General features: G+C 36.2%; 1 protein-coding gene across 4 annotated transcripts in view; it reads right to left on the reverse strand.

Moving 5' to 3' along the window:
- Window positions 1–13750, reverse strand: part of LOC138427298 (glutamate carboxypeptidase 2) — a 72407-nt gene that overhangs the window by 34734 nt on the left and 23923 nt on the right. For 2 of the 4 annotated variants that reach the window (XR_011251946.1, XM_069566643.1), the window contains exons 5-7: window positions 11086–11211; window positions 9673–9859; window positions 5357–5450 (exon numbers count right to left, since the gene is read on the reverse strand). Coding sequence is in view for 3 of the 4 variants with exons in the window: in XM_069566643.1 (XP_069422744.1) it covers window positions 5357–5450; window positions 9673–9859; window positions 11086–11211 (407 nt within the window). In the remaining variant the exon portion in view is untranslated. Of the gene's footprint in view, window positions 1–5356; window positions 5451–9672; window positions 9872–11085; window positions 11212–13750 lie in introns of all 4 variants that reach the window. The other 2 variants (XM_069566644.1, XM_069566642.1) reach the window with 1 other exon arrangement.

The raw sequence follows: 13750 nt of genomic DNA on the forward strand, positions 1-13750 counted from the left end.
CAAAAGCTAAGAGAATTCAGCACCACCAAACCAGCTCTTCAACAAAGGCTAAAGGATCTTCTCTAGACAGGAAATAAAGAAAGTTTTATAAAATTGAACCCAAAACAACAAAGTAAATGGCAATGGGATCATACTTATCAATAATTACCTTAAATGTAAACAGGTTGAATGCCTCAACCAAAAGACAAAGATTGGCTGAATGGATACAAAAACAAGACCCCTATATATGCTAACTACAAGAGATCCACCTCAAACCAAGGGACCCATGCAGACTGAAAGTGAAGGGCAGAAAAAATATTTCACACAAACGGAGACCAAAAGAAAGCAGGAGTAGCAATACTCATATCAGATAAAATAGACTTTGAAATAAAGACCGTGTAAAGCAACAAAGAAGGACACTACATAATGATCAAAGGCTCAATCCAAGAAGAAGATATAACAATTATAAATATATATGCACACAACATAGAAGCACCTCAATACGGAAAGCAAATGCTAACAAGTATGAAAAGGGAAATTAATAGTAACAAATAATAGTGGGAGACTTTAATACCACACTTACACCTATGGGTAGATCAACCAAACAGAAAATTAGCAAGGAACCACAACTTTTAAATGATACAATGGACTAGTTAGACCTAATGGATATCTATAGGACATTCCACCCCAAAACAATGAATTTCACCATTTTATCAAGTGCACATGGAACATTCTCTGGGATAGATCACATTCTGGGCCATAAATCTAGCCTTGGTAAATTCAAAAAATTGAAAGCATTTCAAGCATGTTTCCTGATCATAATGCAGTAAGATTAGATGTCAACTACAGGGAAAAAAACTATTAACAATACAAACACATGGAGGCTAAGCAACACACTTCTGAATAACCAACAAATCACGGAAGAAATAAAAAAGGAAATCAAAATATTCATGGAAACAAGTGAAAATGAAAACACAACAACCCAAAACATATGGGATTCAGTAAAAGCAGTGCTAAGAGGAAGGTTCATAGCAATACAAGCTTACCTAAAGAAAAAAGAGAAAATCAAATAAATGCCCTAACTCTACACCTAAAACAACTAGAAAGAGAAGAAATGAAGAACCCCAAAGTTAGTAGAAGGAGAGAAATCATAAAAATCAGAGCAAAAATAAATGAGAAAAAAATAAAGGGGACTATAGCAAAAATCAACAAAACTAAAAGCTGGTTCTTTGAGACGATAAATAAAATAGACAAACCATTAGCCAGACTCATCAAGAAACAAAGGGATAAGAATCAAATCAACAAAATTAGAAATGAAAATGGAGAGATCACAACAGACAACACAGAAATACAAAGGCTCATAAGACACTACTATCAGCAATTATATGCCAATAAAATGGATAATTTGGAAGAAATGGACAAATTCTTAGAAAAGTATAACTATCCAAAACTGAACCAGGAAGAAACATAAAATCTTAACAGACCCATCACAAGCAGAGAAATCAAAAATATTCCAACAAACAAAAGCCCAGCACCAGATGGCTTCGCAGGCAAATTCTAACGAAATTTAGAGAAGAGCTAAAACCTATCCTACTCAAACTCTTCCAGAAAATTGCAGAGGAAGGTAAACTCCCAAACTCATTCTATGAGGCCACCATCACTCTAATACCAAAACTAGACAGAGATGCCACAAAAAAGAAAACTACAGGCCAATATCACTGATGAACATAAATGCAAAAATCCTTAACAAAATTCTAGCAAACAGAATCCAACAACATATTTAAAAGATCATACATCATGACCAAGTGAGCTTTATGCCAAGGAAGCAAGGATTCTTCACTATTCACAAATCAATCAATGTGATACACCACATAGCAAATTGAAAGATAAAAACCATATGATTATCTCAATAGATGCAGAGAAAGCCTTTGACAAAATTCAAAACCCATTTATGATAGAAACTCCCCAGAAAGCAGGCACAGAAGGAACATACCTCAACATAATAGAAACCATATATGATAAACCCACAGCAAACATTATTCTTAGTGGTGAAAACTGGAAAGCATTTCCCCTAAAATCAGGAACAAGACAAGGGTGCCCACTCTCACCACTACTATTCAACACAGTTTTGGAAGTTTTAGCCACAGCAATTAGAGAAGAAAAAGAAATAAAAGGAATCCAGATTGGAAAAAAAGAAACAAAACTCTCACTATTTGCAGATGACAAGATTCTCTGCATAGAAAATGCTAAAGATACCACCAGAAAATTACTAGACCTAAGCAATGAATATAGTAAAGTTGCAGGATATAAAATTAATACACAGAAATCCCTTGCATTCCTATACACTAACAATGAGATGACATAAAGAGAAATTAAGGAAACAATCCCATTCACCATTGAGACAAACAGAATAAAATACTTAGGAATAAATTTACTAAAGAAACAAAAGAACTATACATAGAAAACTATACAACACTGATGAAAGAAATCAAAGATGATACAAATAGATGGAGAAATGTACCATGTTCATGGATCTGAAGAATCAATATAGTTAAAATGAGTACACTACCCAAAGCAATCTATAGATTCAATGCAATCCCTATCAAGCTACCCATGGGATTTTTTCACAGAACTAGAACAAATAATTTCACGAATTGTATGGAAATGTAAAAAACCTCAAATAGCCAAAGAAATCTTGAGAAAGAAGAATGGAACTGGAGGAATCAACCTGCCTGTCCTTAAACTCTACTACAAAGCCACAGTCATCAAGACAGTATGGTACTGGCACAAAGACAGAAATATAGATCAGTGGAACAAAATAGAAAGCCCAGAGATAAATCCACACACCTATGGACACCTTATCTTTGACAAAGGGGGAAAACACATACAATGGAGAAAAGACAATCTGTTTAACAAGTGGTGCCGGGAAAACTGGTCAACCACTTGTAAAAGAATGAAACTACAACACTTTCTAACACCGTACACAAAAATAAACTCAAAATGGATTAAAGATCTAACTATATGACCAGAAAAAATAAAACTAGAGGAAAACATAGACAAAACACTCTCTGACATAAATCACAGCAGGATCCTCTATGATCCACCTCCCAGAGTAATAGAAATAAAAGCAAAAATAAACAAATGGGACCTAATTAAACTTTAAAGCTTTTGCACAATGAAGGAAACTATGAGCAAGGTGAAAAGACACCCTTCAGAATGGGAGAAAATAATAGCAAATGAAGCAAATGACAAAGAATGTCAAAAATATACAAGCAGCTCATGCAGCTCAATACCAGAAAAATAAATGACCCAATAAAAAAAATGGGCCATAGAAATAAACAGACATTTCTCCAAAGAAGACATACTGATGGCTAACAAACACATGAAAAGATGCTCAACATCACTCATTATCAGAGAAATGCAAATCAAAACCACAATGAGGTACCATTTCACGCCAGTCAGAATGGCTGCAATCCAAAAGTCTACAAGCAATAAATGCTGGAGAGGATGTGGAGAAAAAGAAACCCTCTTACACTGTTGGTGGGAATGCAAACTACTACAGCCACTATGGAGAACAGTGTGGAGATTCCTTAAAAAACTGGAAATAAAACTGCCTTATGACCCAGCAATCCCACTACTGTGCATACACACCAAGGAAACCAGAATTGAAAGAGACACGTGTACCCCAATGTTCATTGCAGCACTGTTTATAATAGCCAGGACATGGAAGCAACCTAGATGTCCATCAGCAGACGAATGGATAAGAAAGCTGTAGTACATATACACAATGGAGTATTACTCAGCCATTAAAAAGAATCCATTTGAATCCGTTCTAATGAGGTGGATGAAACTAGAGCCTATTATACAGAGTGAAGTAAGCCAGAAAGAAAAACACCAATACAGTATAATAACACATATATATGGAATTTAGAAAGATGGTAACGATAATCCTGTATGCAAGACAGCAAAAGAGACACAGATGTATAGAACAGTCTTTTGGACTCTGTGGGAGAGGGTGAGGGTAGGATGATTTGGGAGAATGGCAATGAAACATGTATAATATCATATATGAAACAAATCGCCAGTCCTGGTTCAATGCATGATACAGGATGCTTAGGGCTGGTGCACTGGGATGATCCAGAGGGACAGTATAGGGAGGGAAGTGGGAGGGGGGTTCAAGATGGGGAACACGTGTATACCCGTGGAGGATTCATGTTGATATATGGCAAAACCAATACAATATTGTAAAGTAATTAACCTCCAATTAAAATAAATAAGTTTATATTAAAAAATGTCTACAAACAATAAATGCTGGAGTGGGTGTGGAGCAAAGAGAACCTTCTTACACTGTTGGTGGGAATGCAAACTAGTACAGCCACTATGGAGAACAGTGTGGAGATTCCTTAAAAAACTGGAAATAGAATTGCCATATGACCCAGCAATCCCACTGCTAGGCATACACACCGAGGAAACCAGAATTGAAAGAGAAACACATGTACCCCAATGTTCATCGCAGCACTGTTTACAATAGCCAAGACATGGAAGCAACCTAGATGTTCATCAGCAGACGAATGGATAAGAAAGCTGTGGTACATATACACAATGGACTATTACTCAGCTATTAAAAAGAATGCATTTGAGCCAATACTAATGAGTGGATGAAACTAGAGCCTATCATATAGAGCGAAGTAAGTCAGAAAGAAAACCACCAATACAGTATATTAATGCATATATCTGGAATTTAGAAGTATGGTAACAATGACCCTATATGCCAGAGAGCAAAAGAGACACAGATAAAAAGAACAGACTTTTGGACTCTGTGGGAGAAGGTGAGGGTGGGATGATTTGAGAGAACAACATTGAAACATGTATATTATCATATGTGAAATGGATTGCCAGTCCAGGTTCGACGCATGATACAGGGTGCTCAGGGCTGGTGCACTGGGACAATCCAGAGGGATGAGATGTGGAGGGAGGTAGGAGGGGGCTTCAGGATGGGCTTCATGTACACCTGTAGCTGATCCATGTCAGTGTATGGCAAAAACCTTTACATTTTGTAATTAGCCTCCAATTAAAATAAATTAATTTTTTTAAACTAAAAAAAAAAAAAAAGCACAGTGGATCAAATGATTATTACAATCCCTGAAGTTGATGATCTGGAAAGACTCACTTTCATGATGGTATTTCACTTTAATAGCAGCGTTTAAAGCAAATCCCAGATTATAATCACTGTTGTATAAAACGGTGATAAAATTATATATTCCACCCACCACAGAGAACTTCGGTATGGAATAATGAAGATAAAAGCATGACACCTGAAGAATGTTGGTAAAGAGAATTACTCAAATAGCCATCTGCTTGTTTCTTACAAACTTACTCCAGGAGCTTCTGTGCATCATAGTATCCAATTGGATGAACAGGAATATTTGGAAGACCAACAGCCTCTGCCATTTCACGTCTATAAGCATATTCTGAAAAAGTTGAACATATTTCTAATAAAAATGGAGTCCCTTTCAAAACTCTGTAAATCACACTAACGTGAAAGTCACTGTCATGTCTGACTCTTTGCAACTCCAGGGGCTATACAGTCCATGGAATTCTCCAGGCGAGGATACTGGAGTGGGTAGCCTTTCCCTTCTCCAGGGGATCTTCCCAACCCAAGAATCAAACCCAGATCTCCTACATTGCAGAATTCTTTACCAGCTGAGCCAAATCACACTAAAACACACTTTTAAATTTCACATACTAAAACTGTTAAAATTAAAAAGACAGTGTCAAATGTTAACAAAAATGTGCTGCAACTGAAACTCTCTTACATTTCTTCTAAGAGTATATATACTCTTTACAATCACTTTAAACAACTTCTTTGAAAATTAATGTTATGCAGAAAATTATACCCTATGGCACAACAACTACATTCTTAGTATCTACCCAAGAAAGATAGAAACGTATGTTCACAGAAAGACCTGCACAAAACTACTCATAGCGGCTGAATCTCAGTAGCCAATACTGGGAACCATCCTGCTGTTCATAAATAGGAGAATGAATAAGCAATTTATAGAGGAGTCTCATAACAGAATTCTATTCAGCAAGTAAAGGGAAGGAACTATCAATACACACAATGACATGACTAATCTCTACTTGTTATACTAAGTGAATGCAGCAAAACAAATGATGAAAAAAACCACAAATTTTTCTATGACAAGACAATTAAACTAAGAAGGAAAAAGGATAACGTGCTCTGTTTGTGGCAGTCTTTGCAAGTGTGAAATGTGCGTCTGCAGAGTACATTAACCAGACCTCCTCAAAGTAGAATAATATTAACCTCTGAGATAAATGGATCCTTTCTTATGATGTCAGGATTGACACTTTAAGGTTAATATTTCTTTTTCACACCATACTGGAGTCGTATTGACCAAAGGCTTATTCTATACATGCGTTACTGGATCAAAATATCTTTGGTCAACTTTATGTACAAATCTAATCTGCCAGTATGATGCATAAATTCTTTTGTCAAAAACGGATAAAATTGCATCTCTAACTCCCGACCAGTGGAATAGTCTCAGAGCTTCTGAGAATCTGTTCCCTGGGTTATACTCCTCAGTTTGGCATAAATAACATTCTCTTTTCTTTCTTCTTAGCTTGACTGTTACTTGATTTTCTGTCAACACACAAAAGAACAGATATAATCTGAATCAATTTATATGAAGTTCAAAACCAAACTAATGAATGACAGAAGATATCAGAAAATGGCTGCTTCTAGGGGTGGGGCTATGGTAAAAACTGACCAAAAATGGGCACCAGAGAACTTTCTGAAGTCACAGAAATGTCCTATATCTTATTTCGAGTGACAGAGATACATACAACTTTTTTAATTTAGTGAATTAATGCTTGAGATCTTTGCATGTTATTACATGTAAACTCTACCTCAAAATAAAAACACACATCCTGTCATTTCTCCAGATTTAAGAAAAATAAAAGCTATTCTTCCATTTTTTTCTCCAAAATTTCAAATCACAAGAAATTTATTGTTAATGTTCAGCTGCTCAGTCATGTCCAACTCTTTGCGACCCCATGGACTGCAGTATGCCAGGTTTCCCTGTCCTTCACCAACTCCCAGAGCTTGCTCAAACTCATGTCCATTGAGTCAGTGATGCCATCCAATCATCTTGTCCTCTGTCATCCCCTTCTTCTCCTGCCTTTATTCTTTCCCAGCATCAGTCTTTTCCAATAAGTTGGCTCTTCACATGATATGGCCAAAATATTGGAGCTTCAGCTCTAGCATCAGTCCTTCCAATGAATATTCAAGGTTGATTTCCTGTAGGATTGACTGGTTTGACTTCCTTGCAGTCCAAGAGACTCTCAAGAGTCTTCTCCAACACTAAAGTTCAAAAGCATCAATTCTTCCACACTCAGCCTTCTTTACTATCCAACTTTCACATCCATTCATGACTAGTGGAAAAACCAAAGCTTTGACTAGATAGACCATAGTTGGCAAAGTAATATCTCTGCTTTTGAATATGCTGTCTAGGTTGGTCATAGCTTTTCTTCCAAGGAGCAAGCATCGTTTAATTTCATGGCTGCAGTCACCATCTGCAGTGATTTTGGAGCCCAAGAAAATAAAATCTGCCTCTGTTTCCATCTATTTGCCATGAAGGGGTGGGACCAGATGCCATGATCTTAGCTTTTTGAATGTTGAGTTTTAAGTCAGCTGTGTCACTCTCCTCTTTCACCTTCATCAAAAAACTTTTTAGTTCCTCTTTGCTTTCTGCCACTAGGGTGGTGTCATCTGTGTATCTGAGGTTATTGATATCTCTCCTAGAAATTTTGATTCCAACTTGTGCTTCATTTAGTCTGGCATTTCGCATGATGTACTCTGCATATAAGTTAAGTAAGCAAGGTGACAACATACAATCTTGATGTACTCCTTTCCCAATTTGGAACCAGTCTGTTATTCCATGTCTGTTTCCAAATGTTGCTTCTTGACCTGTATACAGGTTTCTCAGGAGGAAGGTAAGGTGGTCTGGTATTCCCATCTCCTTCATAATTTTCCAGTTTGTTGTGATCCACATAGTCAAAGGTCTTAGTGTAGTCAATGAAGCAGAGGTAAATGTTTTTCTGGAATTCTTTTGATGTAGATGATTGTAAAAGCTAGTCTTTTTATGGCAAAATGACGTAATAATACATTACATGGGATTTTTTTTAATTTAGAGCAATAATCAAAAAAGGGCAATGAATAGATAAAATAACATTGACAAAATGTATTCATTATCTCTAATTTTTTGTGTCAGAACTATTCCATAATAAAGAGTGAAATTAAAAGAAAAATAAGAAAGAATAGGGCACAAACGGGAATTCAACAAATAGAAGCCTCATAGGGATAACATTTCTACAATATCATCTTTTAAATCTGAGTATAGTAAACAGAAATATTCCAGTTAATCTTATTTTATGTTCATAATTTTAGCTTTGTATAACAAACAGAGCTTAGGAGAAGTTGCATTTTTTACAACTTGGCAATAAAAAGGCTAAGTTAGTAAAGTTCAGATAGACACATGATTTTATCACAGAATAATATGTATTGCTTAAAAAAAAAAAACTATGACAATGTACTATGTTCAAAAATTTACAAAGCCAAACACATAAGCTTTAAAGGAGTCTCCAATTAGATAGAATCCCAGATGAAAAATAAATATGGAAGTACCACCAATACTTTGGCAACCTACTTTATCCAAGTTATAAACCTTTATTAATTTTAAACCACACAAACTAAATGATGATGGATTTTTTAAATGTCATCAAATAGCTGAGTACATTAAAAATATGCTCCAAGTTCCCTTGTTAATGATCTACTATTATATAGCAGGGCATTTCAGCGTAAGACAAATACATGGACTCTGGAGCCAGATAATCTGAATTTGAATCCCCACTCCTCACTTAATGGTGCAATGAACAAGGCAGACTGTTTACTTCTTTCTGGTTTCACATTCCCCCTCTGTCAAGTAGAAATAATAACACAACAAAGCTTATAGGGTCATTAATGCATTTAAAAGCTAGAATTTTGGAAACACTCCTTGAAGGTGATCACTATTGTCTTTACACAGTAATGACACAAGAAGCATTTTCCAGACTCTGTATTCAAAATATGCCATTTCATAGATTTATATAATTTGTTTTACTGTCCCTTATCTACAATTAGAAATTTTTTACAAATGTGAAATCCATTAATTGGGAGAGGGCATTTATTAATACTTGGCAACAAAACATGATCTGATATAAACTAATTTGGCAGCAAGATCTGACTTGAGCAGACAGGAGGCTATTTATATTATTTATGTACCCTCTACTTAAAATGATTATTCATACATATGTTTTACTGTAAAATATTTACGTGCTTGCTTTCCACATTTTGTCCCAGCCTATGTGAATGCTATGCAGTAAGGTATATGCACCATCTTACTTTTAAATATCTAAAAACATCTGCATTTCAAAACCTACCAGATGCAATGGTTCCAAACAAGGGATAAGGGACCCAAACCAATAATTTTCCGACTTCAAAACCCTTTAATTTATTTATAGAGGCAAAGACAGTAAGAAAATGACATACTTTATCTTTTTGTCTAAGAAAATCTTTTGATAAAATCACTTCAAAATGTTAAAAGTTTCTGTGAGGATTGAAGCCTGATCACTCACCATTTGCCGGGTAGCCAGGTGTGAGAGGGTCCCCTGCACCATTAAGATTTAAGATATTTCCACGCTGAACACCACCTCCAGGAAGATTCCAACCATCCGGATAGGCCTCCACTCCGGGAGCAAAGTAATCAGCAGGATCTGAGTACAAAATGATCCCTCTGGCCCCAGCTAGCTGGGCATTTTTAACCTGGAAAACAGTCTTTCTTATTTTAGGTTGGTTATTTGAAATTACACTTAAATAAGTAGCTAAAACTTGTCTTCAGTCCTTACCTTTAATCCTTATGCTTACAACAAAGGACATCTCACAGACAGTTGGTTTTGTCTTTTTCTTATGCAAGCTCTAAGACCTAGTTTCCAGGGCTGGATTAGCGCTTGGAGCAGATTTTTTTAAATGTACATATCAGTGGTAACAGGTACCTGCTGTTTCCTTCCTCTCTAGTCTAGAAGCACAGTAAGCAAGTAGATTTCACAGACTAGATTCCCATTTCTTCTATGGTTGAAAGAGAATATTTTTTATATTAATGTCCCACAAAAGAGGGGGAAAAAAAATCAAGTGCTCTATGCACTCAGTCACTCAGTCGTATCTGATTCCTTGTGACCCCATGGTCTGTACCCACCAGGCGCCTCTCAGGTAAGAATACTGGAGTGGGCTGCATTTCCTACTCCAAGGGATCTTCCCAACCCAGCAATCAAACTCCTATCTCTGGCATCTCCTGCACTGGCAGGCACAATCCTTATCACTATACTACCTGGGAAGCCCCAGATCAAGTGCTGGTAACTTTCAAAACTGCTGTGTATAGACTGGCTTGTCTCATTACCTCTAACAAAGAATTAACACCAAAATTTAATTTAGTAAATATTTTCAAAGATAATATTTAAAGATACTAAAGACTAACAACAAATCCAATGCACGCTACTTCACAGACCACAGGGACAATGTGTAGGTATGGAAAAACCTGTGCTGTTCTCCTTGAACTTCTACACTGGCCAAATTCCAATGACCCAGTTTAAAACCTGCCTATAAACTAGCCCATGTACCCTCCCTATTAGGCGGGAATGGTAAAGAGTATGGGAAAATCATGGTCATCAAAAAATTGTAAGGATGCGGTTCTACCCATGCAAGATACAATATGGAAAACAGAAAGTGTTAGTCCTTCAGTCATGTCTGACTCTCTGTGACCATATGGGCTGCAGATCACCAGGCTCTTCTGTCCATGGGGTTCCCCAGGCAAGAACACTGGAGTGAGTAGCCATTCCCTTCTCCAGGGGATCTTCCTGAGCCTGGGATTGAACCCAGGTCTCCTGCATTGCAGGCAGATTCTTTACCTGTCCCAGCCACCAGGAAAGCCCAAGATACAATATAACTTTTTATTTTTATTGAAAAGAAAAACAAAGAGTTGTTATTGTTTTTACCTTATTTCCTCTGAAAATTTTCCCATATCTGGCAATCAGAATCTTCCCAGAGCAATTGATTTTCATGTCCCGCTCTAGTTTAAAGAAGTCTTCAGTTTGTGCATAGTTAACATACACTAGGTCACCCTGTTGAGAACATAGATGACTTAGTACAAGAAAGATTTCATAAAAGAGGTTTCTCAGCATGAAGACTGTTTTGCGTTTTTGAAAGAGCAAAGAAGCAAGACGACGTAAGAGGGTCAAAAAAGCCTCTGATAAGAGATTCAAGGGAGAAATGAACTTGAATTGAGAAGGCAATTAGCTGGATAGAGACTTATTAATTAAATATTAAGTTTTTTTATGTCAATGTCTCCTCCGTAGTGACTATAAAACTATAGAGAAGCATTCCCCAGGAAAATGCACATAAACATACACACTGTCCTATGCAATTTGGAGGGGGCCAGGTACCCTAAGGTTAAAAAGCCCTTCAAGAGAGCTTTATTGTCTTTGAAGTATATTCACAATGCATCTTCACACAACCAGGTAAGAAATAATTGTCAGGTAATGCCATTACTTTACAAATTTGGCTTCATATCATTATAATGATCACAAGCAAGTCATCTGTAAAATGGCCTGTTAGATTAGATCAGTGTTCTTCACATACTTTTTTTTTTTTTTTTTTTGCTTACCTATTTCTTAAAAATTAATTTGGAAAGCAATGTATCTCTCCTTTATTTTTAGGTTCACATCTGAAATTGTTTGTCATATCTTTAAGTTGCCATAAAGAATATAATTTCCAGAACATTATAAATATTAACATTTTCAGAAGCAATTTTACCTCTTTTATTTATATCCAAAAGAATTTAAGTAATATAATGATTTATTATTCAACATCATTCAACAACATTTAAAGCCACACTTTTAAGTCAGAACTTTATCATCAAGTTTTCTCCTTGAACTCATATTTTCCCCCTTGCCTAAAGCATCTTACTATATATACTAAGGTGATAGCAGGGTGTCCTGCCTAGATTCCTCTTCACTGAAGATGTCCTTGCTCCAGAGAAGAAGGCTCTCTGCAGGCCATCTTCAAAGTCAGCCCTTGCTCAAGACCAGCTACACACAGCCACTCTGCTCGAGGTCATGCCCTTCCAGACATGCTCAATGACTGATCCATGTGGGTCATCTCTGTCCAGTCCAGTCCAGGGCATTCTGAAGGGCTATTCTGACTCCAGAGCAGCCCACTGGGTCAGTTGAGGCTGTCCTTGAACTATCATTGACGTGCAATTTCTCCCTCTGTGTGTTCCAGCTTCCTTCCCCTCCCTGCCACAGATATTGATCCCAAGAGAACACTCCTTAATTAACATCTAGCATGGCAAATTCCATTTCAGTTTCTGCTGCCTAGAAATCTGGATAATGCTTGTAAATCTTAATCACTGCCAAACCTGCCTTGATTAAGAATGCATGTGTATAGTGTTTAAAAATATTTATTCCCTATGGTAAGCTGTACATGTTAGGAAAATTCTTCAAGTAACTTACTATTATAATTATTAGCAGTATCAAAGTGAGTCTAAGCAACATTACAAACTTTTATAAACAATGCCTAAGCATAAAATTTTGCTTGAAATACAATTTTCAGTGCTATGGGATGTTAAAACATTTGGTCATGGATCTATGGATGAATAAATTATTTCCAGAATAAGTCAGGACTATCAGTAGTTCTATTCACATTTCTCATTGTTAGACATATTTTGAGAAATTTTAGGATATGAATGAAAAAAATGTTGTTATGGAATTTTCCCTGAATTATTTTAACTCTTTCCAAGTTAAAACCCCTAAATCTCACACTGATCTGTTATCCAAGTTAATTCTAATGGTATTAGCTGGAAACTCAATTAGTCTCATCTTTAATTTTGTTCAACTATAAACAATTTAACTTGACAAATTTATGTCACCTAGCTATTAGAATCTTTTACTAGCATCTCTTTGTTTGGAGGCCTAGAGATTTTTTTTTCTACAACTCAGAGATGTTTCAGGATGGATGAGTGATATTTCTCATTCATAGAATAAGAAATAAATAATTGTAAATCAGGGAGGTGGGAACAGGGGACCAGCAGAGCCTTACCACAGGCTAGTTCTCAATTCCATGAAGGGTCCACTGAGAAACAAATAATGCGACTGTTTTATTTTAAATGATCCTATATCTGCCTTTGGAAAATCTTTACATACCCTAGTGTTTGAAGTCCCCATCCTACACTATTTCTAATATCCTATCCCTGTCTCATGCTATTTCTAGTATTCCATCATTTTATTTTGCTTATTGTTTTCCTCTTGACTATGTCTCATAACATGTGCACAACAAATTTATAATGTATTGCAATAAGGTTGTTTCCAAGATGACTCTCGGATTCCTTCCACAAATACGTTGAAGACATATCATTCTAGGAACTGCAGATACAGAGAATCCCTGTCTTTGAAGAAACTTACGTTCATGTGGAAGTCAGAGACAATAAATCATAAAAGTAATAAGCAAATTGTATACAATATTAAAAGGTGATGACTTCTATAGAGAAAAAAAATTAAGTTTAAATATAGTAAGCAAACGGACCTTGTACTCAGTTGCATGCAATTTCAAAAAAAAAAGAAGAGGAAAACTTATTGAGAAAGTGACATTTGAATCTTTGCTTCA

This window comes from Ovis canadensis, chromosome 21 (assembly GCF_042477335.2).
Source record: "Ovis canadensis isolate MfBH-ARS-UI-01 breed Bighorn chromosome 21, ARS-UI_OviCan_v2, whole genome shotgun sequence".
Taxonomy (NCBI): Eukaryota; Metazoa; Chordata; class Mammalia; order Artiodactyla; family Bovidae; genus Ovis; species Ovis canadensis.